The sequence below is a fragment of the Hyperolius riggenbachi genome, chromosome 1, assembly GCF_040937935.1.
Source record: "Hyperolius riggenbachi isolate aHypRig1 chromosome 1, aHypRig1.pri, whole genome shotgun sequence".
In the NCBI taxonomy this organism is placed as follows: Eukaryota; Metazoa; Chordata; class Amphibia; order Anura; family Hyperoliidae; genus Hyperolius; species Hyperolius riggenbachi.
The window spans coordinates 428,524,618-428,550,001 of record NC_090646.1 but is presented as its reverse complement, the minus strand read 5'-3'; the positions used below and the strand labels follow the sequence as shown (position 1 = coordinate 428,550,001).

General features: G+C 42.2%; 1 protein-coding gene across 2 annotated transcripts in view; it reads right to left on the bottom strand.

Moving 5' to 3' along the window:
* The window catches only part of NAA35 (N-alpha-acetyltransferase 35, NatC auxiliary subunit), a 73,098-nt gene extending 49,405 nt beyond the window's left edge, over window positions 1–23,693 (bottom strand). The window contains exons 1-9 of one of the 2 annotated variants that reach the window (XM_068237139.1): window positions 23,496–23,693; window positions 20,819–20,953; window positions 17,484–17,517; window positions 17,021–17,135; window positions 14,746–14,820; window positions 11,850–12,017; window positions 11,239–11,305; window positions 11,110–11,153; window positions 2,246–2,296 (exon numbers count right to left, since the gene is read on the bottom strand). In XM_068237139.1, the coding sequence (XP_068093240.1) occupies window positions 2,246–2,296; window positions 11,110–11,153; window positions 11,239–11,305; window positions 11,850–12,017; window positions 14,746–14,820; window positions 17,021–17,135; window positions 17,484–17,517; window positions 20,819–20,942 (678 nt within the window). In that variant the 5' untranslated portion in view covers window positions 20,943–20,953; window positions 23,496–23,693. The remainder of the gene's footprint in view (window positions 1–2,245; window positions 2,297–11,109; window positions 11,154–11,238; window positions 11,306–11,849; window positions 12,018–14,745; window positions 14,821–17,020; window positions 17,136–17,483; window positions 17,518–20,818; window positions 20,954–23,495) is intronic. The other variant, XM_068237148.1, reaches the window with a different exon arrangement.
* Window positions 23,694–25,384: the final 1,691 nt, after the last annotated feature.

Here is a 25,384-nt window from a genome sequence, read left to right as displayed (position 1 = left end):
CAGGTTTTCTTTAAAGAGAAACTCCGACCAAGAATTGAACTTTATCCCAATCAGTAGCTGATACCCACTTTTACATGAGAAAAATAATGATTTTCACAAACAGACCATCAGGGGGCGCTGTATGACTGATTTTGTGCTGAAACCCCTCCCACAAGAGGCTCTGGTACCGTACGGTACTCTGGGCAAACTGTCACAATGTAACAATGTTCAGACAGGAAATAGCTGTCTGTTAAAGCCAGACCAGCTAGAAACAGCTCCATAATCTGCCCACAGTAACAATGTCTCCATGTAATACAAGTCAGAATGTGAATCTGGGAGAGGAAAGATTTTACAATGAGCAAACACTGACTAAATCATGTATACATAATTATTGTAAAAATGAAGCACTTTTTTTATTACATTATTTTCACTGGAGTTCCTCTTTAAGGGAGTGGTGACAACCCTTGCTAACTGAAAAGCAACTGACAACTTATCAGCTAGCGGCAGTGCAACAGCACCCTCTAGACACTAATGCTGCATACACACTTGAGATAAAAGTCTTTGGAAAAGGCAAGATCACAGACCAATTTTACCCCCTTCCATGTAGTATGAGAGCCATACTCTACACAGTCTATGCTATGGAGCTGCACTCCCCATCAGATAAAATCTTTGCAGGATGCTGCACACAAAGATGCCCGTACACATTCAAAAGATCATTATCTGCAAAAGATCTGTTCCTACAAAAGATCCATTCCTGCAAAATGCATTCATAGTCTATGAGATCTGCAGATCATCATACACACCTTGTTTAACAGACTTCATCTGCATATCTGGCAATCATCTGCAGATCTGAAAATCCATCCTGGTGGATCTGATCTGCAGATGATTGCCTGTTAAACAAGGTGTGTATGAGGATCTGCAGATCTCATAGACTATGAATGCATTTTGCAGGAATGGATCTTTTGCAGGAAGAGATCTTTTGCAGATAATGATCTTTTGAATGTGTACGGGCATCTTTGTGTGCAGCATCTTGTAAAAGATTTTATCTGATGGGGAGTGCAGCTCCATAGAATAGACTGTGTAGAGTATGGCTCTCATACTACATGGAAGGGGGTAAGATTGGTCTGTGATCTTGCCTTTTCCAAAGACTTTTATCTCAAGTGTGTATGCAGCATAAGTTACATGTTTGCATCCTGCTAACAATTAGTGTTGGTGTTCCAATTCAAAACATCACATTCACCCTTAGGGTGCGTACAGACATGCGACTATAGTCGTTTGAAACGATCGTTACCGACAGCATTGGCCGACGATCGTTTGTAAAAAGTGCACAAACGATCATTAAAACGACCGACCAACGAGATATGTCGTTGGTAAAGAACGATCCATTCTGCCAGATCTTTTCCAACGACCATCGTTCAAAAAGTAATGTCTGTACAACGATCGGTCGTTGATCGTTCGTTCTCAAAGCTTTGCACATGCTCAAACAGTTCTTTTTGACACTTGTGTTTGAAATCAGTTTATACATTATGTTGCGCACGCAACGCTCGTTCCAAGATCGTTCGTACACGAACGATGTTCAAAGTAGCCTTTCTTCAAACGATCATCGGCCGATACCTCCTTTAACATCGTTCGTCAGTCAGAACGAACGATCGTTATCGTATGTCTGTACGTACCCTTACACCACACTTCAGCACCATTCAGCACTGAACCTGTGGACAGGGTCAAAGGGAGTTCACTTACTTGCGCTTCATGGCGTGTTTCCCATGACTCTATACTTCCTCCTCCCAAAGCCGAAAAGAGGAAGTATCAGAGTCACGTGAAAACCGCTGTAAAGTGCAAGTAAGGTCTCTTTCAGAGGGGAGGCTGGGCTGCACACTTGCCGAGAGTTGGTCACCCACATGCAAGATACAGACGACAAAATACAGCAACACAGTTCCAGTTTTTATGCAGAAGAGATTGGAGACAGTGCATGTGTTTTAGTCCCTGCTTTCATGCAAAGGAAGCTATTGGCTAAAATATGCTGAAGGGTTAATTTTATTTGATATGAATTTTTATTTAAATCGTGGTAAATTTACCGATATTCTACTACTGCTATTCTGCACCTTTTTAAACAGGTGCCTTTTTAAAATGTACCCCACTGGCTCCCAATATGGGCAATTTATTGATCCTCACCCTGGGAGCTATATAGCCTAGAAACTGCCGTGGACCAAACCCCAAAGACATGTAACTGCAAATCAAGTATACGTATAGCATTTCATTATTTTACCTCAAGTTCTACCTCTGGGTCCCTTGCTTCTCCTTGTCGACTTCTTGTGCTCTAGAACAACAATCAGCAAAAATACATGATTTATACACAACTAACTTTTTAAGCAGCCAAATAGAAAATGTACGGAATGCCTCACAAAATGTAAAGGTGGCATACAACCCATTAACCATTTCAGCCCGCGGGTATTTTTCACCTTATGCAGAGCAATTTTCACCTCCCATTAATTCGCCAATAACTTTATCACTAATTATCACAATGAATTGATCTATATCTTGTTTTTTCGCCCACCAATTAGGCTTTCCTTGGGTGGTACATTTTGCTAAGAGTTATTTTTTTCTATATGCATTTTCACAGGAATATTAAGAAAAAAAAAGGAAAAAAAAATCATTTCTCAGTTTTCAGCCATTATAGCTTTAAAATAATACATGCTACCATAGTTAAAACCTATGTATTTTATTTGCCCATTTGTCCCGGTTATTACACTACCTATTTAAATTATGTCCCTCTCACAATGTATGGCGCCAATATTTTATTTGGAAATAAAGGTGCATTTTTTCAGTTTTGCGTCCATCACAATTTACAAGCTTAGAATTTCAAAAATGTTTGTAATATACCCTCTTCACATGCAAAATAAAAAAGTTCAGACCCTTAGGTAACCATTTACGTTTTTGCTTTTTTTGTTTTTAACCTCCTTAGCAGTATGCCCGACACTGCGTCGGGCATACCGCTCTGTGGCCCCAGGAGTCCCCCATAAACAAAAGTGCAAAATGTCTGTAAATCCTCTAGCTAGCAGTAGTCTAGCTATTAAGTGTCCGGCACCCCTAGATCCCCCCCGTTTATACATTACCCCCCCTGGATCCAGCGATCGCGCAGCCTCCCGGCACAGCTCCAGTCTCTCTATGGGGAAGATCGGGTTTGCGCATGACGTCGGCAACGATCATCTGCGATCCTCCCCAACGTGAAAACCGGAGCTGTCCAGGGAGGCTACGCCGATCGCTGGATCCAGGCTGGGTAATGTATAAACAGGGGAGCGGCAGCGATCGGGGGGTGCCGGAGACTTCTTCTAGCTAGCCTAGTGCTAGCTAGAGGATTTACAGACAATTGGCACTTTTATAAAAAAAAAAAAAAAAAAATCAGGCAAAAAGTAACAAAACCTGAGCGTTGTAACGCTCAGGAGGTTAATTTTTTTTTTCCATAACATTTTTTATTTGAGTAATTTTAGGCGTGGGATGTAAACAGTTAATTTTAAATGTAATAATGTGGGTTTATTTTATTAAAAAATGTATGTAGATGTAGTTTTACTATTTACTACAGTTACATTTTTTTTTACTTTAGCCCTGGAAGCAAAGTGCTCACTTTCGGGAAGCATATGGAGAACGGGAAACTTTTTTTTTTAGTCAGAAAGACAGTGGCTTCTGATGAGAAGCCATCGGTCTTTCTACCGGGAACTTAGACCATACTTAGATCAATGAATGGGAACTAAGTTCCCATTCATTGATCTCCGGGCTAATGGGGGACAACCCATGCGCACGCGGGAGCACGCAGCAGCGCTACAGCAGCCGCCTGGACGTGACAATCACGTCCAGACGGCATAAATGGTTAATATATACAAAGGTTGAGTTACTAAAAGGAAAACTGAAGTGAGAAAAATATGAAGGCTGTCCTATTTATTTTCTTTTAAACAATACCAGTTGCCTGGCACCCATGCTGATCTATTCGGCTGCAGTGGTGTCTAAATAACACAAGAAGCAAGCATGCAGCTAATCTAGTCAGATCTGACAATGTCACAAACACCTGATCTGCAGCATGCTTGTTCAGGGTCTATGGCTAAAAGTATTAGGCCAGAGGATCAGCAGGATAACCAGGAAACAGGTATTGCTTAAAATGAAAAATAATATGGCAGCCTCCATATTCCTCTCACTTCAGTTGCCCTTTAGGCTGTACTTTTTTTTTTAGCATTTTCTGGAATTAGGTGGCAAAAATTTACATTGCCTGAGTTGTATAACACCACGGTGAAAATTGTTGAAAGGTTGGAGAATCTGTTGAAATCTTCTCCAATATGTAATGGTGCAAGATGGTGGACCAGGTAAATGACCAGTATCAGGAAAATAGCAATCATTTATGTGAATTATTAAAATAGTGGTTTGAGCGCTCCTCCAAATTCACACAAAACACCTTGTTCACACTACTCAGATGGATCGCTGCACAAAAAAGGGGGATATCACCACCCTAACACAATTATAGATCATAAAATGCTCAGCACTCACACCACACTTGAATAGTCATATAATAGAGTCCAACAAAGTCCAGTTCAACTGCTCCTTAGTGATTCCAGCCTTCACATGCCCCAGTAATTGTAATGTAATATACGCTCACCAACAGTACTGGCTGATTGATTACAGATCAGCAAACTCGCTCATTCTGAGGCAGTCATTTTAATATTCGTGCTTCCTCCTGTGTGGAACTTAATGAAAAACAGAATGGAAAATACACCTCTTGCCTTCACCAACCACATTTTCCCCATCTCAGTGCATCCACCAGTGTGCAATGTAAAAGATACAGGTTTACCAGACAAAGTTGCTGATCCTGCAACAGACCAGCCTTCAGCGCTTGTTTATGAATGTCAGGTCTCCTCAAACCCCAAAAGTCGCTAACACAGATACCTTAAAATCTTAAAAACACAGCTCCTATAGTGTAACCCTGTTTTATTCTCAATAGTAAAAGCATAAGAGTGCACTCACATGAAGTAAAAACATATGCGCATATATAAATCCTCAGATGTCCTCACCACCGCATCCCACTGCATCTCCTTGCCTGTCATGCCTGAGGCTCTACCCTAACGGTTTAGTCATAGAGGACTCATCATACCCCCTGATGAGTCATCTATGACGAAACCGATAAAAGCATAAGAGTGCACTCACGTGCAGTAAAAATACAGGGAGTGCAGAATTATTAGGCAGGTGGTATTTTTGAGGAATAATTTTATTATTGAACAACAACCATGTTCTCAATGAACCCAAAAAAACTCATTAATATCAAAGCTGAATATTTTTGAAAGTAGTTTTTAGTTTGTTTTTAGTTTTAGCTATTTTAGGGGGATATCTGTGTGTGCAGGTGACTATTACTGTGCATAATTATTAGGCAACTTAACAAAAAACAAATATATACCCATTTCAATTATTTTTACCAGTGAAACCAATATAACATCTCAACATTCACAAATATACATTTCTGACATTCATAAACAAAACAAAAACAAATCAGTGACCAATATAGCCACCTTTTTTTGCAAGGACACTCAAAAGCCTGCCATCCATGGATTCTGTCAGTGTTTTGATCTGTTCACCATCAACATTGCGTGCAGCAGCAACTACAGCCTCCCAGACACTGTTCAGAGAGGTGTACTGGTTTCCCTCCTTGTAAATCTCACATTTTATGATGGACCACAGGTTCTCAATGGGGTTCAGATCAGGTGAACAAGGAGGCCATGTCATTAGTTTTTCTTCTTTTATACCCTTTTCTTGCCAGCCACGCTGTGAAGTACTTGGACGCGTGTGATGGAGCATTGTCCTGCATGAAAATCATGTTTTTCTTGAAGGATGCAGACTTCTTCCTGTACCACTGCTTGAAGAAGGTGTCTTCCAGAAACTGGCAGTAGGACTAGGAGTTGAGCTTGACTCCATCCTCAACCCGAAAAGGCCCCACAAGCTCATCTTTGATGATACCAGCCCAAACCAGTACTCCACCAACAGTAGATGCCTGGAGAACTAGTGTGTTGGGTCCCCTGGACCTGTAACTGGCCGGTGCCCTGTCCCAGCCGGATTGCTCCTACGGCTTCGGAATATTACCAATAAATGCAAGAGACGGCACACAAATGGCTGCAATGATTTTGCTGTATTCGGAACAAGTGCACACTACATGTTACGGATATTACATCCTTCCTCAGGTGTATAACAACAAATGAAGATACAAACAGCATTATATATGTTCAAGGCGAGCCACCACACCCAAACTGTTTGGCTCCGCCCATTCCCTTTAACCCATTGTTCAGTGTCCATACATAAACAACATCTTCACGGTCATAGGGCACTCCAGATCGGCTACCCATAAACAATAAAACAAAACTGACCGTAATCCAGGCACTTCCTGCAATGGACTGCCACTGACCACCTAAAAAAAGACATGCAATCAATAACATGTGTAAATACCAGCAACAATAAAAGTAGTACACGTCATATTAGAGGCAACACACATCATATTAGAACCAGTAGATTTAACTGTGTATACAGCTTTGAACCAACATTATAGAAAGCATTTGAGAGGCAACCTCTCGTTCATGCCTCTCGGGGCTACCACATCAAGCTTATGGATCCATTTGGACTCCTTCTGTTTTAAACTTTTTTCCATATCACCTCCTCTGCTGGATGGATTCATGGATTCCAGAACGCACCATCTCAGTTGCGCTGCACCGTGCCCCATAGCGGCAAAGTGCCTCGCAACTGAGGTGTCATAGCCTTTGCGTTCGCCCTCAGCGTATTTGCTAATGGCTCTTTTGTGCTCCTGTATCCTGGTCCTAACAGGTCTAGTGGTCTCGCCCACATACATAAGCCCGCATGGGCATTTGAGCCCATAAACCACCCAGGGTGTGGAACAGTAGTGTCTCCCCTTAATCTTAAGTCCTGTATGTGGGTGACAAACTGCTTCTCCTTTAATAATGCCATTACATACATTACAATTGAGGCACGGATGTGTCCCCTCTTTGCCCATGCTCACCTCATTACGTATAGGGGCAGTATCGGTGTGTCTTACACTGTCTTGGATTGTTCTGCCCCTCCTGATAGCAAACACGGGTTCCTCTTTAAAAAGGGGCCCTAACTCTTTATCTGTGCTCAACAGGGGCCAAAATCTGCGAATAGACTGCTTAATCAACTCAGTATTTTTGCCTAAATTGGTAACAAAAGGGATCCCTTTAGTCCCCTTCTTTCTGGTGGAATTCTGCAATAAAGTAGACCTGTCAATGGCTAAAACCTCTTCTCTAACCTTCTCAATTTTAGCAGCATCGTATCCTTTCTGTTTGAACTTCAAACCTATAGATCGACTAGCCCGACAATAATCGTCTTCATTTGTGCATATGCGCCTTGCCCTAAGGAATTGCCCCCTCGGTATGGCCTTTACTACGTGACCGTGATGGTGGCTATCATGACGCAACAAGTTGTTGCGGTCAGTGGGCTTGCAATACAATTTAGTTACCAGCCTCCCACCCGATGCCTTAATGGAGACATCCAAAAAGTTGACACCCTCCATGGACGTCTCCACAGTGAATTTGATAGTAGAATGCGCCCGGTTTGCTTCGCCAACCATCTCAAAGAGCAATTCCTTAGGGCCTTTCCACATCAATAAAATGTCGTCTACAAAGCGAAAATATTGCACAATATATTTTCCATATACAGGATTTTTTAAAAACATGGACTGCTCAAGTGATTCCACAAAAATATTAGCTATAGATGGAGCTGCTGGGGATCCCATGCTCGCTCCCTGCCTCTGTAGGTACATGTCATCATGGAACCTAAAATAGTTGGATTTGAGTGTCAACTCCAAAATGTTCAATAGAAAATAAACTAAAGCTAATATTTTTGTGGAATCACTTGAGCAGTCCATGTTTTTAAAAAATCCTGTATATGGAAAATATATTGTGCAATATTTTCGCTTTGTAGACGACATTTTATTGATGTGGAAAGGCCCTAAGGAATGGCTCTGAGATGGTTGGCGAAGCAAACCGGGCGCATTCTACTATCAAATTCACTGTGGAGACGTCCATGGAGGGTGTCAACTTTTTGGATGTCTCCATTAAGGCATCGGGTGGGAGGCTGGTAACTAAATTGTACCGCAAGCCCACTGACCGCAACAACTTGTTGCGTCATGATAGCCACCATCACGGTCACGTAGTAAAGGCCATACCGAGGGGGCAATTCCTTAGGGCAAGGCGCATATGCACAAATGAAGACGATTATTGTCGGGCTAGTCGATCTATAGGTTTGAAGTTCAAACAGAAAGGATACGATGCTGCTAAAATTGAGAAGGTTAGAGAAGAGGTTTTAGCCATTGACAGGTCTACTTTATTGCAGAATTCCACCAGAAAGAAGGGGACTAAAGGGATCCCTTTTGTTACCAATTTAGGCAAAAATACCGAGTTGATTAAGCAGTCTATTCGCAGATTTTGGCCCCTGTTGAGCACAGATAAAAAGAGTTAGGGCCCCTTTTTAAAGAGGAACCCGTGTTTGCTATCAGGAGGGGCAGAACAATCCAAGACAGTGTAAGACACACCGATACTGCCCCTATACGTAATGAGGTGAGCATGGGCAAAGAGGGGACACATCCGTGCCTCAATTGTAATGTATGTAATGGCATTATTAAAGGAGAAGCAGTTTGTCACCCACATACAGGACGCAAAATTAAGATTAAGGGGAGACACTACTGTTCCACACCCTGGGTGGTTTATGGGCTCAAATGCCCATGCGGGCTTATGTATGTGGGCGAGACCACTAGACCTGTTAGGACCAGGATACAGGAGCACAAAAGAGCCATTAGCAAATACGCTGAGGGCGAACGCAAAGGCTATGACACCTCAGTTGCGAGGCACTTTGCCGCTATGGGGCACGGTGCAGCGCAACTGAGATGGTGCGTTCTGGAATCCATGAATCCATCCAGCAGAGGAGGTGATATGGAAAAAAGTTTAAAACAGAAGGAGTCCAGATGGATCCATAAGCTTGATGTGGTAGCCCCGAGAGGCATGAACGAGAGGTTGCCTCTCAAATGCTTTCTATAATGTTGGTTCAAAGCTGTATACACAGTTAAATCTACTGGTTCTAATATGATGTGTGTTGCCTCTAATATGACGTGTACTACTTTTATTGTTGCTGGTATTTACACATGTTATTGATTGCATGTCTTTTTTTAGGTGGTCAGTGGCAGTCCATTGCAGGAAGTGCCTGGATTACGGTCAGTTTTGTTTTATTGTTTATGGGTAGCCGATCTGGAGTGCCCTATGACCGTGAAGATGTTGTTTATGTATGGACACTGAACAATGGGTTAAAGGGAATGGGCGGAGCCAAACAGTTTGGGTGTGGTGGCTCGCCTTGAACATATATAATGCTGTTTGTATCTTCATTTGTTGTTATACACCTGAGGAAGGATGTAATATCCGTAACATGTAGTGTGCACTTGTTCCGAATACAGCAAAATCATTGCAGCCATTTGTGTGCCGTCTCTTGCATTTATTGGTAACAAACCAGTACTCCACCTCCACCTTGCTGGCGTCTGAGTCGGACTGGAGCTCTCTGCCCTTTACCAATCCAGCCACGGGCCCATCAAGACTCACTCATTTCATCAGTCCATAAAACCTTAGAAAAATCAGTCTTGAGATATTTCTTGGCCCAGTCTTGACGTTTCAGCTTGTGTGTCTTGTTCAGTGGTGGTCGTATTGCACACCTTGTGCTTTTGGACACTCCAGTGATGTTGCAGCTCTGAAATATGGCCAAACTGGTGGCAAGTGGCATCTTGGCAGCTGCACTCTTGACTTTTCTCAGTTCATGAGCAGTTATTTTGCTCCTTGGTTTATCCACACGCTTCTTGCGACCCTGTTGACTATTTTGAATAAAACGCTTGATTGTTCGATGATCACGCTTCAGAAGCTTTGCAATTTTAAGAGTGCTGCATCCTTTTGCAAGATATCTCACTATTTTTGACTTTTCTGAGCCTGTCAAGTCCTTCTTTTGACCCATTTTGCCAAAGGAAAGGAAGTTGCCTAATAATTATGCACACCTGATATAGGGTGTTGATGTCATTAGACCACACCCCTTCTCATTACAGAGATGCACATCACCTAATATGCTTAATTGGTAGTAGGCATTCGAGCCTATACAGCTTGGAGTAAGACAACATGCATAAAGAGGATGATGTGGTCAAAATAATCATTTGCCTAATAATTCTGCACTCCCTGTATATTCGCATATATAAATCCTCAGACGTCCTCATCACCGCATCCCACTGCGTCTCCTTGCCTGTCGCGCCTGAGGCTCCGCCCTACCGGTTCCACATAGCATGAAGCACGAATATTCAAGTGACTGCATCAGAATGAACAAGTTTGCTGATCTGTAATCAATCAGCCAGTACTGTAGGTGAGCGTATGTTACATTACTATTACTGTGGGCAAGTGAAGACTGGAATCAGTAAGGAGCAGCTGAACTGGACTTTGTTGGACTCTATCATATAATATATGACTATTCAAGTGTGGTGTGAGCGCTGAGCATTTTTTTTTAATCTATAATCATTTATCTGATCTAAGACAAATTGTACAATATGTGAACAGCATTCTGTTTGAGAACTCAGTAACACAAAGAACGCAAAGACGTCAGCAAAACAGACTGACTGTTCTTTAGTCCTTAGTATCAGAAATCAGAGGTATAAAGTGTTTTTTTTTTCTAAAAGAGAACCTGTGTCAGTTCATCTATTTGATCATTTACATATTTCCAGAACAAATATTAATAAAAAAAAGTGTCCCTAGACGTTTGCCTGTTGTATATGGCCAGCTGTTTATCTTCCGAGGTGCAAGGTTTTAGACCTTGAGGTTTAGCTTTTTTACCCAAAGGACCAAAGCTATCCTACCAAAATCTCAGCTGTGTCACAATGTGTGAAAGTGTAGGGGAGGCATAACACTTCTGGTAAGTGTAAACTGCTGTCTGCCAAGACAGGGCAGGAAGTGAGAGAGCCTATTCCTCGATATGCATCCAGCACAGATGTTTCCCTGCAGGCTGAACTGGTTATTACAGTGTTATGTGGATGTGTATAGAATGCGTCTCACATACCTTTACTTTCCTCTGTAAATCATCTTCAACATCTTTTAACATCCCTAAAGAGAAAATTAGAGTCACCAAGAGTCCAGGAAAAGTGACATGCTATAAGAACTCCAACAGAAAACAAAGCATACAGATTACCTGTAACTCTGAGATCTGTCACACTATTGGCCATTTTAAATCCATATGTCATGGACTGGAAGTCTTCCTAGAGGATACAACAACTATAGATTAGTTAAAGCGGATTCGAGATGAAATAGTAACTATAACAAGTAACTTGTCTATATATCTTAACTAAAGTTTAGATAGTTTACACAGCAAATCTAGCTGCAACCAGCTTCAAAAGTGTATGATTATATATTGCTGTGATACGACGGCAGCCATGTTCTGTTTGTCACACTACACTGAGGCAAGTTGATAGCATCTCCAGCTCTCAGCCTGTGGAAAGTTTCATCCTCCCCCCCCCCCCCTCCTCCCTCTGAAATCTCTGGCTAGTAACCTCCTCCTCCTACCCAGACTGAGCTCCCATAAGCCCTTGCTACCTGGGAATGAGTGCCAAGAGGCTTGTTTAGTTTATAGGGAATTAGGGAATTAAAACAAAATAAAAAAAAAAGTATTTGGCTTGAGGAATGCCCTATAAACTATATGAAAGGAACACAATTATGCAATGAGTAAAAGGTTATCTCGGATCCACTTTAAGGGTCTTCATATGTAAACACACATTGGTCATTCAGCTAGTATATAACATATACCTCTTCAAACACAGCAGCTTTGTTGACTTTTTCTCTGGAAATGTCGCATATCTTGAGGATGCCTAGTGCAAATGCTTTCATAGCTGGGTCTTCTATGAGGTCTGGATTATGAACATATAGGCAAGTGAAAACTGTCTGAGCCAATGAGTGACCTTCAAGCCAAGTTATCTATGAAAAAGCAAAATCATACATTTTTCATACTTCAAAATGTGTCTGGATTATTTGTCTGGATTAGTGAGGAGAAAATACATCTCTTAGCATGCATAATTCTACTGTCTACTGTACTATACTGGAAGCAAAAAGAAAGCAAACAGAAAGTGAGTCAATATAAAACTAGCATCTTCAAACAAATAGCTGGCATCTGATTAATTCACAGGTGTCAAACTCAAGCCCTCCCTTCCATTTTATGTGGCCCTGGAGAGCTTTAAATGTGCACCACTGTGAGCAGTGAAAGAACGACATATCACTCTGTTCCCATCCAGAGCAGCGCACACGTGACAGTGCTTCTGGTTGTAACAGTGTCAGTTTGAGCCGGGGTGCAGAAACAACCCATGGGGCCCTCTTGCAAATTTATCATGGGGCCCCAGAGCAGTGTAATATTTTCCTGCTCCAGCGATACGTTGGGTCTCTTCAGTTCTTCCTGGCAGCTGAACACTTCCATATCTAAAGCTTCAGAACATGTGACATGCATTTAGATTAAAAGATATAAAGCATAGAGCATGTGACTTTCAGGAAGATCAGAGGAGACCTGAAGCAGCCCTGGAACAAATAAATATTAAACTGCTCCACTTAACGGAAGGAGGAGGAGAGGGACCCCCCATGGATGCTGTAATTAGGCCTCTTAGTTTGTGAGTGTTCAATAAATGTTAAATCTTAAACAATTTGGCCCACAACTTAGACTAGGTTTTAGATTTTGGCCCCTTACGTGATCGAGTTTGACACCCCTGAACTAATCAGCAGTTACAGACGTTGATAGGTTAGATTTAACTCCCTGGAAGCAGGCATGAAGGAAAATGCACTGGCACCATATAAAAAAAATCCCCACCTATTCCAAACCTCATGAGAAATCCCCTTTTAAAAGTTGACTAGGGGTAGCTTTCCTACATGACTGTGCACAGTAATAACTTGCTGTGTAAGCCCAACAATTACATGTTTCACCAGTGCTGCTTGACTGATCAACACTGAGTTCACACTCTCGGATCACAAGGTTTATACCAGCGATTGTGCTTTGCGATTCTTGTTCATGGGTGCGAGACACACATCGCGATCATTCCCGAAATACTGCATACAGCGCGTTTGCAATTCATACAACGGAAATGCTGCAGCGAGCCTCGTCCCTTAGGGGTACATTGTCAAAGCGCTTTGTGGATCGCAAAGTGCTGAAACACTGCTGAAAAGCACCCAAGTGTGAACCAGCCCTTACTGCAAAGGTTTATTTGCATTAAACAAGGGGGTCACAATAAATACGGACACCACGATTCACGTCATTTTGCCACATGGAGATATGTTATTGGATTTTTTTTTTCAATTAATACACATCCAAATATAATAATTATTAGTTTGTTTAACTAGGTTTTCTTCATCTACATTTAAAACCTGTTTACTGCAGGTCACATTCATATGAAAATAAAGACAATTTTAAAGGGCTAACAAACCCATGCACCACTAAAACAGCTGCCTTATGAGATATTTTGAATAGAAAATAAGTTTAATAAGCTATATAATGTATTTGGTACCTTGAGGCAGATATTCAACTTCTTAATTACAGTACTTGTAAGTTCCGTTTCACACTTGTGTTAAGGGGCCCATACACTCAGCCGATTTTCTGGCCGATCGATCGATCCAGATCAATCGATCGATCGCAAATCGGTTGCCCAATCGACGGCCGATTTTGATGGATTTCCATTGAACTAGCAGTGTGGAAAATTTAGGTCGATCTGATGAGATTGCTTATCAGTTTGCATTGGCCCTAATGGAAATCTGATGGCGAAAAAATGGCATCAGATCGTTTTTCAATAGATTTCAAACTGAAATCTATTGGAATTCTATTCTAGTAAAAAATGTTCCTTTTACACATCAGATAGATAAGAATTCCATCTGATGATCTATCTGCTGCTAATCTGACGAGTGTATGGGTACCTTTACAGTGGCAAACGGATCCATGAAAACGGATCTGATCACTGGTCGATCAGATCCGTTTTCACTCAGTTTTTGTTCCGCTGCAGCAGTTCCGTTTCCCCACATCCCCCCCCCCAGACCCTCACCCCCAAAGTGTATTTTGCCCCTTAGAATGATCAGTTTCTTCTCTAGCGTGAAGAAAACTTCCGTTTCCCATTGTCCCCAATGCAGAGCTTCAGCTTCCGTTCCGCTGAACGTCCGGAAAAATTGGTGCAGCAGAAAACTTGTGTTCCGTTCAGCATTTCGTGCGGAATGGATCCATTTGAACGGATCCATAGGTAAACAGTGGATCCATTTGCATCCATTAGGTGAACGGAGCGAGTTTTAACGCCATAGTGAACCAGGCATTAGTATGTGCCCTCTTTGTTCTTTTGGAAGGTTGACATGTTCATAAAATACAATATATAATAAGGCATTGCACCGCACTTATACAATCTGAGAACCTGTGCATAATTTTATTTCAAAGATAAGGGTTGTCTGCATCTTCTATTAAGTCTAAACACACAACAATTAGAGGCAGTCTCCTCTTCATTTGTAATGAGTGATATACCCCTGTACCCTGTGCATGGCCACCAGCTTCAGATACCGGAATACGAACACTGCTCTCTACGTAGCATGCCAAGGTTATTTTTCCTAAATGTACACCAGTCCCAGTCCTTTGACAGGTTACAATTTAAATTTATAACAGGTAAAAACGTTGTTTTTTTTTTAAACTCACCAAACAACAGAAGCAAGTGTCCATAATTCCTATTAGCTCTGGGCATGTTAAATCCTTAATTTTTATGGTACCATCCTTTGAATAAAATAAATCAGGGTTATTATAAAAAAAAAAAAAACTGTATGAAAATTGTTAGGATATGAGATGACTTGTATGCGCTTATACAGCTTATCCACTGATCTAGTCATGTGACAATGTTGTCTGTCTGTTAACCAGGAAATGTTAAAGTCAATGGAACCCCGATTAATTAAAAAAAAAAGCCAGCTACTTATCTAATGAGAGGGAAGGTTCATGGTCCTAATGAGCCTCCCCTCTCCCGCTGTCCTCATCGCAGCGGCAGCTCCTCCGTTCAAATTCGGGAGCTGAGTCCTCCAGAAGACAGGTGGCTACATACTGCGCACAATGCGAGTACACAATAGAGGGCCCTCGTGCAGTCTGGAGCGGCCTGTCTTCAGGAGCACTTGGGCTCCCGAAGCCTCCCTTCGGCAGCGGAAATAGCAGTATTTGACCAATTTAGTCAAATACTGCTACGGGGGAACCAGCGCTGGAAAGGGCACCGGGAGAGGAAAGGCTCATTAGGAATCTCCTTAAGTATCTGGATTTTCTTTTACTTAATCGGTTCCCATTGACTTTAAATAAAGTTTACTCAGAAAGCAGAGCAGGAGAAAAAACAAAAAAACAACAGAACAGTAGATGTTCCTGAGAGAAACCAAAAAGGCATGGTATCTGTGTGCAGTTTATCCAGTCAGAAATCTGCTGTAACTCGCAAGAGAACATTAGAAAGTAGCTTCAGGCCTGTTATCCCATCTCCTAAATCAAAATGGCACCAAAAATACTGTTTAATAAATAGAATCAAATCTACAGATAGCATCTATAAAAAACTGCTCTACCAACAGCATTCAGCAATATGGCTCTAAGTGAATTTGGGTATGAAATGTACATTATTAGGCGATCATTGCTGGATCCAACATTTCAAAAGATGGCATTACAGGTAATACAGATGCACTGGGTGAACTACCAATTTGCAACTTCCAGCTAGTCTATTTAATCAACTAAGATTCTTATGGGAGTGTGCAGTCAACTATAGAGCTACAACAACAACAACAACAACAACAACAAATAACATTTGTAAAGCGCTTTTCTCCCATAGGACTCAAAGCACATCAGCATGGCAAGCTAAAGGATACCACAAGGCGGAAGGTTCACACAGTCTAGCTGCTGAGTTCAGCAAGGGTCAACTGACTAGAGAATGCGGATTACATACTCGTTTGGTCTCTCATCAGCGGATCATTCTGCTTTCCAAGATTTCAACAGAAATATCTAGGAAGTCATCTTACCAAAAGGAGTTCACACTATATGGGAATTAGCCTACTAAGGAATTAATTAAGTCATCACTAATAATTACAAGTTCACAATCTTTTGCAGTTTTTGATAAAGGATAGAGCATTGCAGCTCTGGCTCATGTACTGGACTACAATTTCCATCAATTGGGGTTTTTTACCTTCACAGAGGGCAAGAATATGGGCAGAGAGTCATACTATCCTAGCACAGTTCCCTCTCAGGCTGCCAAGATTGTTACTGTTCACGCAATCATTTCACACAGCAATAGAAATAAAAAGTTCTGTCACAAAGCCATTTCACTCTCTGATTACACTGTGTATGCTCTGCCTCTTCTCCACTGTGTTGCCTCTAGAATGGCAAGATAACCAGCTAAGCGTTTGATATGTACGCAAAAGTCATTGGGTTGCTTTTATTCAATTTTTAATATTACAACAAAGCTTTATTTTGTATCACACTTATAGTTCTTTGGTGTTTTTGATACAGCAAAAGCCCCAATTGTTACCTGAGGAGACATCTTAGTTCCCTTTTATCAAGCTATTATTCTTCCAAGCAGGGCTGTGGAGTCAGTACTAAAATCATCTGACTCCAACGACTCAGTTCATGAAACCACAGAGTCCGACTCTAGGTACCCAAAATTGCTCCGACTCCTCAACTCTGAATCCTTAGTCTAATACTTACCAGCGCTGTGGAGTTGGTACAAAAATCATCTGACTACCGACTCCTCAGTTCATGAAACCACAGAGTCTGACTCCAGGTACCCAAAATTGTTCTGACTCCTTGACTCCGACTCCACAGCTCTGCTTCTATGGGTTATGGAGTCATACCCAGATTGCTGTTACCAGACTTCTGTCCCAAACTTTTGGACAAGTCTCTATTATAGATAATTTTATAAAAGATGAAATTATCTACTCAATTTGCATTCACTAGAACTGACCTTAATTGCTTGTTCAAAGTTCAGGATTTTGCGATTAACCTGGTTTCCAATCATCCCTGCATCCATTTTAGGATCCATCATCTCAATAGCCGACATAGCTTCAAAAAGGCCAAAGCTGAAATTCAACAATAAATAAGGAATAAGTAGTCATGGATTTCAAGTTACTCTCGCATGGTATTTACTATAAGCTTTCCTGCACATCCTCAGCTATGTTAAAGAAAAATGTACAAAATTAACTTTGAATGCAGAAAAGTAATGAGTACCAATACAAAGTAGCCAGATTAAACCTTCATTTAGGGCAGTTAGCATGACACACAGAAATCTTATTGGAGGATGTGGATTGCCACACACACGCATTATTATTTTATTACAGAACTACTGTTACCAACTGTCCCTCAGTATTGCTCATAATCTAATGTATATAAACATAACGCTTCACAAAGGACCATGGTGCTCAACTTACAGTTTGTCATGAAGTAGCTCTCCCAGCTTCAGTTCTGTAAATAAATACAGACAAAAAGTCGTCATACTTTCAGGCTCAATTTACTAGTAGCTTCTAAGTAATGATTCGCTGCACACTAGTGGAAACGAGCCCTAAAAGGTTTTCCCCTCTCTCTTTTCACTAAGCCATTTTTATTTATGTGCTATTTAAGGCCTCGCTCACATTGCGTTCCGTTTGTGTGTCCGTCCGCGTTAGCCTTTTTTTGAGGCAATTTTTTTCTCCTTTCCCGGCGCTTGGGTGTGCAACGTGTTTTTGTTAAAAGCGCCCTTCTAAGCGTTTTTCCCAAGCAATTTTTTTAATTCACTCCCTGACGCAAGTCAAGAAGTGAACTCTAACCTGGAAAAGAATAAATACAATGCATTTATTCTTCAAACCGCAAACGCAATCGCTACACAAAGCAATTTTGTGAGCGTTTTGCGTTTCTCCTATACTTTCCATTGAGGCGGAATCACCCCAAAACTGGCCCAAGCACCGATTTGCCGACTGCACAGCGCACAACCCGCGCTGATATGAACCTTCTCATAGACATTCATTGCACAAGCGTTTGGTGGGCGATTTTAAAAATCGCCTGTGTGTAAAAAAGAAAAAAAAAAAAGGCCGAAAACACCTACATTGTGAACGAGCCCTATAGGTGGCGAAAAAGAGCAAGTTCTGCATCAAATCTCTGGGGTTAACCCTTACCCAACACCATAGGGTTGATACACTAAACTGCGATAATATTGCTGTGCGCACACAGCACACAACAATATTACTGTTACTTACTGGCAGCAATGTACCGCAATGTGCCAATGTTTGTAATCCGCATTACCGTAGCAACCAAGGCTCATGCTGCTGAAGTACCGCGGGTCAGGCTAATAGCGGAACTCATTGTACACGCTTCCCGTAGGAAAGGCAGTATTGCAGTGCACCGTCTGCGTACAGCAATATGACCAAAGTTTAGTGCATCAACACCCCATGTTCCCTACATTATTTAGCCATTCATTGTCCGGATGAGAGCCATCTGCTGCCCCAGACCGACTGTCATCTTGGCAGTTTTGCACATGTACAACTCCCATCCCCTCCAGTGCAAATTGAAGTTAGTGCTAGAGACACTCATTTTATATGTTATAATGAATGACAATAGCTGCAATTTTCTTTACTTACCCACTCCGCTGATGCTATGCCATATAAGAAGAAGGCCCCACAATAACACCATGGCATTTTTTTCTGAAGGCTGGGTTACCTCCACAGCCCAGCCTCCAGCTTTGTAGCCAGCTACCAGCTCTGTAGCCAAAGCCTAATCACATAAGATTTCCTCTCTCCTCATAGTGAGCTAGAGGATGGGCTGTGGAGAGGGTAACCCAGCCTCCAGAATTGCATGACGGGGCAAGGCTTTCTCCTTACATGGCATAGAATGAGTGGAGTGGGTGAATGAAGAAAATTGTAGCTATCCTAATTCATTAAAACATATAAAGTTATTGCCCCTAACATTAACTTTCATTTACACTGGAGGTCTGCTATAAGGAACAAAGTATTCTTGGTTATGATTATCCAATCCTTCTGAAAATGTTTATTCTTAGGCTAGGTTCGCAGTAGTCAGTTGTATAACACACATTATAATGAGTGTGAACGGCAATGGAGACTGGACATAGACTTTAATACAAATCCTGCATGCAGTGAGTTAGAATAATGCTATCCGTTTCAACGCAGTACTGTGAACAAGCCAATAGAATTTTGTATGGGCAGTGAGTTGGCATGCAGACTTATTCTGCAATGCAACTGAGCACTGTGAACTAGCCCTTATATAGAAAAAAAAATAAAAACAAATCTCTAGGAATCGTAATAAAGAAGTTGTGAGTCTATTCGTAAAACATAAAGATGAAGAAGCAAGGATATACCTAGACTAAAAATGTGCTTGCAAAGCTACAAAATTGTGACTTGTGGTAAAACCTTTACTACTTCACTGAACAGGTCATGTGAAACAAACATCCCGTTTCTTTTGTTTCTCAGCAGCTGATTGGATGTTTGCATGTAAAAGTGGCCATACACACAGACTGACGTACCACATACAGCACATGAATTTTCAATAGATTAAATCATAAAATCGATTGAAGATTGATAGAATCCTAAGCTTTGCACTGCAATGCTATGGGTTTCTGTTCTACCGCCGCTTCCGCCCTACATCAGAGATTTGTTTACATATATATTATTATATTTGTAATCACAAAAGCTTACTACTGTATAGGGAGCTGACTGTGAAAGAGTCTTGATTCCCTAACTGGGACCCCGTCCTATGATTGACCATAATGTTTATATAATTTTAAAATATGATCCTTGTATCTTGATTTCTGCATTTGCCATGGGCTAATCCTGTGCAAATCAAGACTCAACAAGGGAAAACTATGACACAAAGTAGTAACATGAGGCTACGGCCATTCAAAACCCAGTAAATGGTATCAACATGGCAAACCATTTGGCTGGGAGTTCAGGAGAGTGTTAGAAGAGCAAAAATCTCACAGATGTCTCTTCTGCAGCACTGTACAGCGCAAAATGTCTTGTCACTTAAAGGAGCCGTCAGGCAAAAAAAAAAAAAAAAAAAAAAGGAGTTTCACTTACCTGGGGCTTCTACCAGCCCCATGCAGCCATCCTGTGCCCTTGTAGTCACTCACTGCTGCTCCAGTCCCCCGCCGTCAGCTCGTTTAGTTTTTGCCGACCTCAGGGTCGGCGGGCTGCATTGTGTACATTTTTACGCATTCCCGCTGGTGCAGGAACATTAACGCATACATTTTACGCATTAGCGGTTCAACGCATAAAATTTTACGCGTTGAAACTCTAACGCGTAAAAAAGTATGCGTTAACATTCCTGCACCAGCGGGAATGCGGAAAAAATATACGCAATGCGGCCCGCCGACCCCGAGGTCGGCAAAAACTAAAACGAGCTGACGTAGGGGGACCAGAGCAGCAGTGAGTGACTACAAGGGCACAGGATGGCTGCATAGGGCTGGTAGAAGCCCCAGGTAAGTGAAACACTTTTTTATTTTTTTGCCTGACGACTCCTTTAACTGTCCCTCGGAGGGGCTAACAATCTAATCCTTACCACAGTCATACATTTATGTATTTATTGTGTAGTGTATGTACCATAGTCTAGGGACAATATTTTTAGGGGCAAGCCAATTAACTCCTCTGTATGTTTTCAAAGAGGATTATAAATCAAATCAAAATAGGTATTTACTGCAAAATTATTTTCAAGTTATATTAAAGGAAAATTCAGACAACCTTAGAAGAAATAGTATATTTATTATAGGAAGTCCAATTACCACTACAGGCATCTCTGAATTCCTGGGTGATGTCTATCCAGTTGGCATTGCTCTTCCCCATCTTGTCTTGCATGGAAAGTTCCCATCCTGAATCATCATCTTCCATGGAAGCCTTCATAACCATGGCACTAACCACTAGAAGAAGAAGAAAAACCAAAACAAAAAGAGAATGGTCACTGTAAAGATACATACAGCAGAAGCTCCCATAAGAGACATAGTGAAAGGAACATGGAGGATAAACAAATATGTAGGCCAGGTGATCTGCCTCTATTCTGCCTCCACAGTGCATGTGCGGACAGAGCACAGAGCCGAAAGCAGACATAGACAGGTATAGTGCACTGGGCAGGCCCATTTGACATCGGGGGGGGGGGGGGGGGGAACAGGGCTGAAGGCTTTGTCGCGATACCGCTCACTGTTACCACCACACATATTCATCCAATTTGATAATAGTTATTAATTGAGATGGTCAATTGGCCACCAAGTCGATAGATATATGGCCACCTTTACTTTGCCCTTTTTGTGTGCAATGAAAAAAAAAGTGTGGAAAAGTAGTGCAGGTTGTATCTTTTTTCTGTTTTAAACGCCATAAGAAAGTATTACTTGTGATTTTGCATTGCAGAAAAACAACTGCGATGGCAACAAATGCAACTCCCGCCTTAAAGAATTTCTGAATCAGGATTATATGCACATTTTGTGTTCTATGCCATTCCTCAGAAAGCCACACTTTGGGCTGAGACATCTGTATAAGTTGGTAAAAACACGCTCATAGTTACAGTTATTTGGGTTTGAAAAAAAACAAAAAAAAACATACATGTCCATCGAGTTCAACCAGAACTGACTTACATTAAAATCGCGGTGACGAGCTGCAATTTTGCTGCGATTTTTATGTAAGTCAATGAGAGTGTGTTTTCAAAAATTAAAATGGATCAAAAAGCGCTCTGCAGTGTCTCAGCCCTTCCAGTTCCTGTCCATTCCAGCTCAGTATGAGCAGATGGTCTGCTTGCATCCTTGCACTGCTTCCTCCCTCTAATGCAAACCGAGTTATCTCAGAAAGGCATATACACTAATCGAATTTTCCGGTCAGATTTGATCACGGAGATTGAATCTGCAGGAGCTCAATGTCTCAACCTGGCCACCTGATCATAATTTCGATTGATTTCCAGCCAATACTAGCTAGTGTAGCCAATGTAGCCCTGTGGCATTTAGGTTCTATAGGCTTATAGAATGAAGATGTAGTGGTACTGAATATACTTTTTATAGAATACAATAGTCAGGTACATGCAGAGCCTAGAGAGCGTTTATACAATCTCCAAGCAAATATCAATTGAATTATTGATCTCACTTGAAAGGGGGGGGGGGGAGGGGCTCAGTGGTAGCTCAACAGCTGGCTGCTGGACCCATTCAAGTTTCAATAGTCCTCCCTTGAGGTCCTCATTTCGATGCAGAGTGCTCACAGTGGAGCGTCCATCTGTTGCTTTTCTGTTTTTATTCCCTGTTGGCCACCTGCTCTCAGTGACCCGGTGGCAAATTACAGGACTGCATACATGCCCCCAGGTCACAGAGAACAGGCAGCGATAGTCTACTTTAGGGGCTCCACTAACCTCATAGGGAACAATCACAGTGCCTTCTTACAGCACAAAGCGTTGTGACTGGCCAAATAGAGTGGGCATAGTTTACTACAACCTACTGGAAACCCAGCAGTTCCAGAGGGTGCCATCCACTCAATCATGTTGGCTTATTTTTCTTGTGAGGTTTCCTGCTGGGTCCCCTAAAGTAGACTAACGCCAAACTGGCACCCCAGTGGGGATGGAGACAGAGGGACACAGGAGGGAACACACTGATGGACAGGTAAGTGTTCTCTGCTGTAAGCACTCTGCAGGGTCCCCAGGGTATCATTATTAGAAGAGGGAGACATGGGAAGACCATCAACCTGCCTTGCTCTGTTGCAGTTCCACACATTTTAAATAGATTTCAAGCTAAAATCTATTTTCAGTATATGGCAAGACTTTCTCTCTGATCAGATTTCGATCCGAGAGGGATCAATCTTCTAGCCACGCTGGGCAGACATGTGGCACTGTATGGCCACCTTTATAGAATGAAATTAACTGCTCATAGTCCAGCCTTCTACATACGGTAGATGGTTTTCGATCAAGGTGGCAAATCTGAATCAACACCTCCTGGAGTTCCCCTTTAAGATGCAAGTCTACAGCTCCCTTTAGAAGCTGAGGATTAACACAACAGTCAGTAAGTGGCATTTTTGCAAAAAGGTGTCCCTGACTGTTTCCATAATCTTTCAGCTCAGGTTTCCTTTACTGCAACAGTATGTCAGAAGCCTGCTTCCCGTAGACATAATAAATAGCTACTGAAACTGTATTTAGATTTTGCATCTGTGAAACTTTCAACAAAATGCGAATTACAATAATAAAGACAATGCAGCTAAGCTTTAAAAGAGAAAAAAATAGCCTGAGCTGAGTGCTAATGTCACAAGCTTGCTCCCAGCACTATCCTGTCACACAGATCTGCTACACAGCTTCAGCCAGCTCCACTGGTGACAGCACAGATCAGGGGACAATGTCACTGTACATAGTTGGCAATGACTCTGCCTCATGTACACGTGACCCACGAAGAGTACCGACCAGCGAGCAATAAGGACACACAGCGCAGAACTCCTACTCACCTCCCTTACCGGTGTCTTATCCAGCGCTCTACCTCCACGTTACGCTGCTCCAAGTATTGCGTGATGACGTCAAAAGGAGGTGTGAAACTACTTCCAGCCATATCTAGAAATCAATACTTTTATGTACTTATATGTATGTGCAATAATTATTATCAAGCGTGCCGATTTGGTTTATCGATTTTCAGTGAAGAAATAAATTCATTACATGTCCTTGTACAAACTAATGACTAAAATCGCGAGATTTCGTTTTCTCGCGATATTGCTGTGTGCCATACGTAGAACCTTTGGGCAGTCCTTTCAGGGACGTCGTAAAGTCGGCTGGTAGTAGAGATGGGAAGTTCGGATCTTTTCAATGATCCGGATGATTCGAATCGGATCATTGAAGAGATCCGGATCTTTGATCCGAATCTCGGATCATTTTACTACCGGAAGCATTGGGGGTTAAATGAACAGCAGGACAGGTCTGTGGACAGGAGAAGGGGAGGGAGTGGACACACAGAGAAGGGGAGAAGATGGACAGAGGGCAGGGAGTGGACAGAGAAGGGAGGAGGGACGAGCAGAGAGCAGAAATGTTTGCACGTAATACCCACATGCTGAAGTCATATGCTTTACATATATTTCACCTATATGTTCATCTGTACACTTTGAAAGAAAAGGTCGCACAGTGAAAGAAAGCATTCCCAGAAGATAAGTGCAGCTGTTTAGTGCCGAGTGCAGGAGGATTATTGCACAGCAATCACACTGTCTGCAAAGTTACTGAGCTGAGCCAAAAGCTTCCAATGTGTTCACTGTGCAGCACTACGGAACAGCGAGCCTGTAATGGGCAGCACGTTATAGCCAGTGTCACAGGAGCCCTCGTGGCTGACCGCACTTAGCCTTCTAAACGGTGCCAGCGCACAGATCGTGCGAACTCTGGTCGCAGTCAATGCGCAGGAACCGTTAAGAATTAGCCGCAGACAACTCAGAAGGGAGCCTGTGAGACACGGGTGATTACCACTTCACCCACTGGTTCAGAGTAAACTGCCACCACCGCGGATACTATGGGACCGTGGAACCCACTAACTGACTGACTAATCCTGCGAATAAAACGGTTAAACACACGATATTCTGTCTAGCCAACAACAAACAAACAGTAGCGTATCTTCAGAGACCCGGGATCAGTTCTGTGTGTGCTGATAAGCAGGGTAGCAGACAGTGAATGACTTGGAGAAAGTCGTTTATTCACGCAATATAAATAATTAATATATACAGACAATTATGAAAATCAACAATTATTAAAACAGTAATAGCCAGTATGAAAAATAAAAGAAGGGAGAAAAATACTTAGTTCCTGGAAAGATGTCCTTATTGTGGGAAGAATCATAAAGTTCTTGGTTTCAAAGTCCAGAGTTCAGAGTTCAGACCAGGTGGATGCCAGCATATCCTCAAGCTGGCATCTGATGAGTGCAAGATGGTTCAGTGTGGAGGACCCTGAGTTTGGGTCCTCAGCCATTCTTAGGCCCCTGCTTCAGTAGGAGGGAGTGAGGGCGGGGAGCCATACACCCCCTTCAAAGATGAGATGAGCCCTCCCCTTGTACTGGGGCTAGAAATCATATCTACCCATATATGGGCTCTATCTCACAGAACCGTACAGGTCAGGGCAGATTTATTAACATTTTCAGGTCTGTCTCGATTTACCCAGCGCCCTGATACCAGACATGAGGGGTGGGACCCCTGTGGTATCATCAGGGCCTTTTCAAACTGCCTAACTGGCAGTCCTTACCTCAGAATGTTCTGAAACTTCCTCAGAACCAGCACCGGGGCTCATGCTACACTTCCCCCACGTTTGGTGAAGCTGCCATCTCAGGAACCCCAGAAATATGACAGATCTGGGAAGTTATGGATTTGCT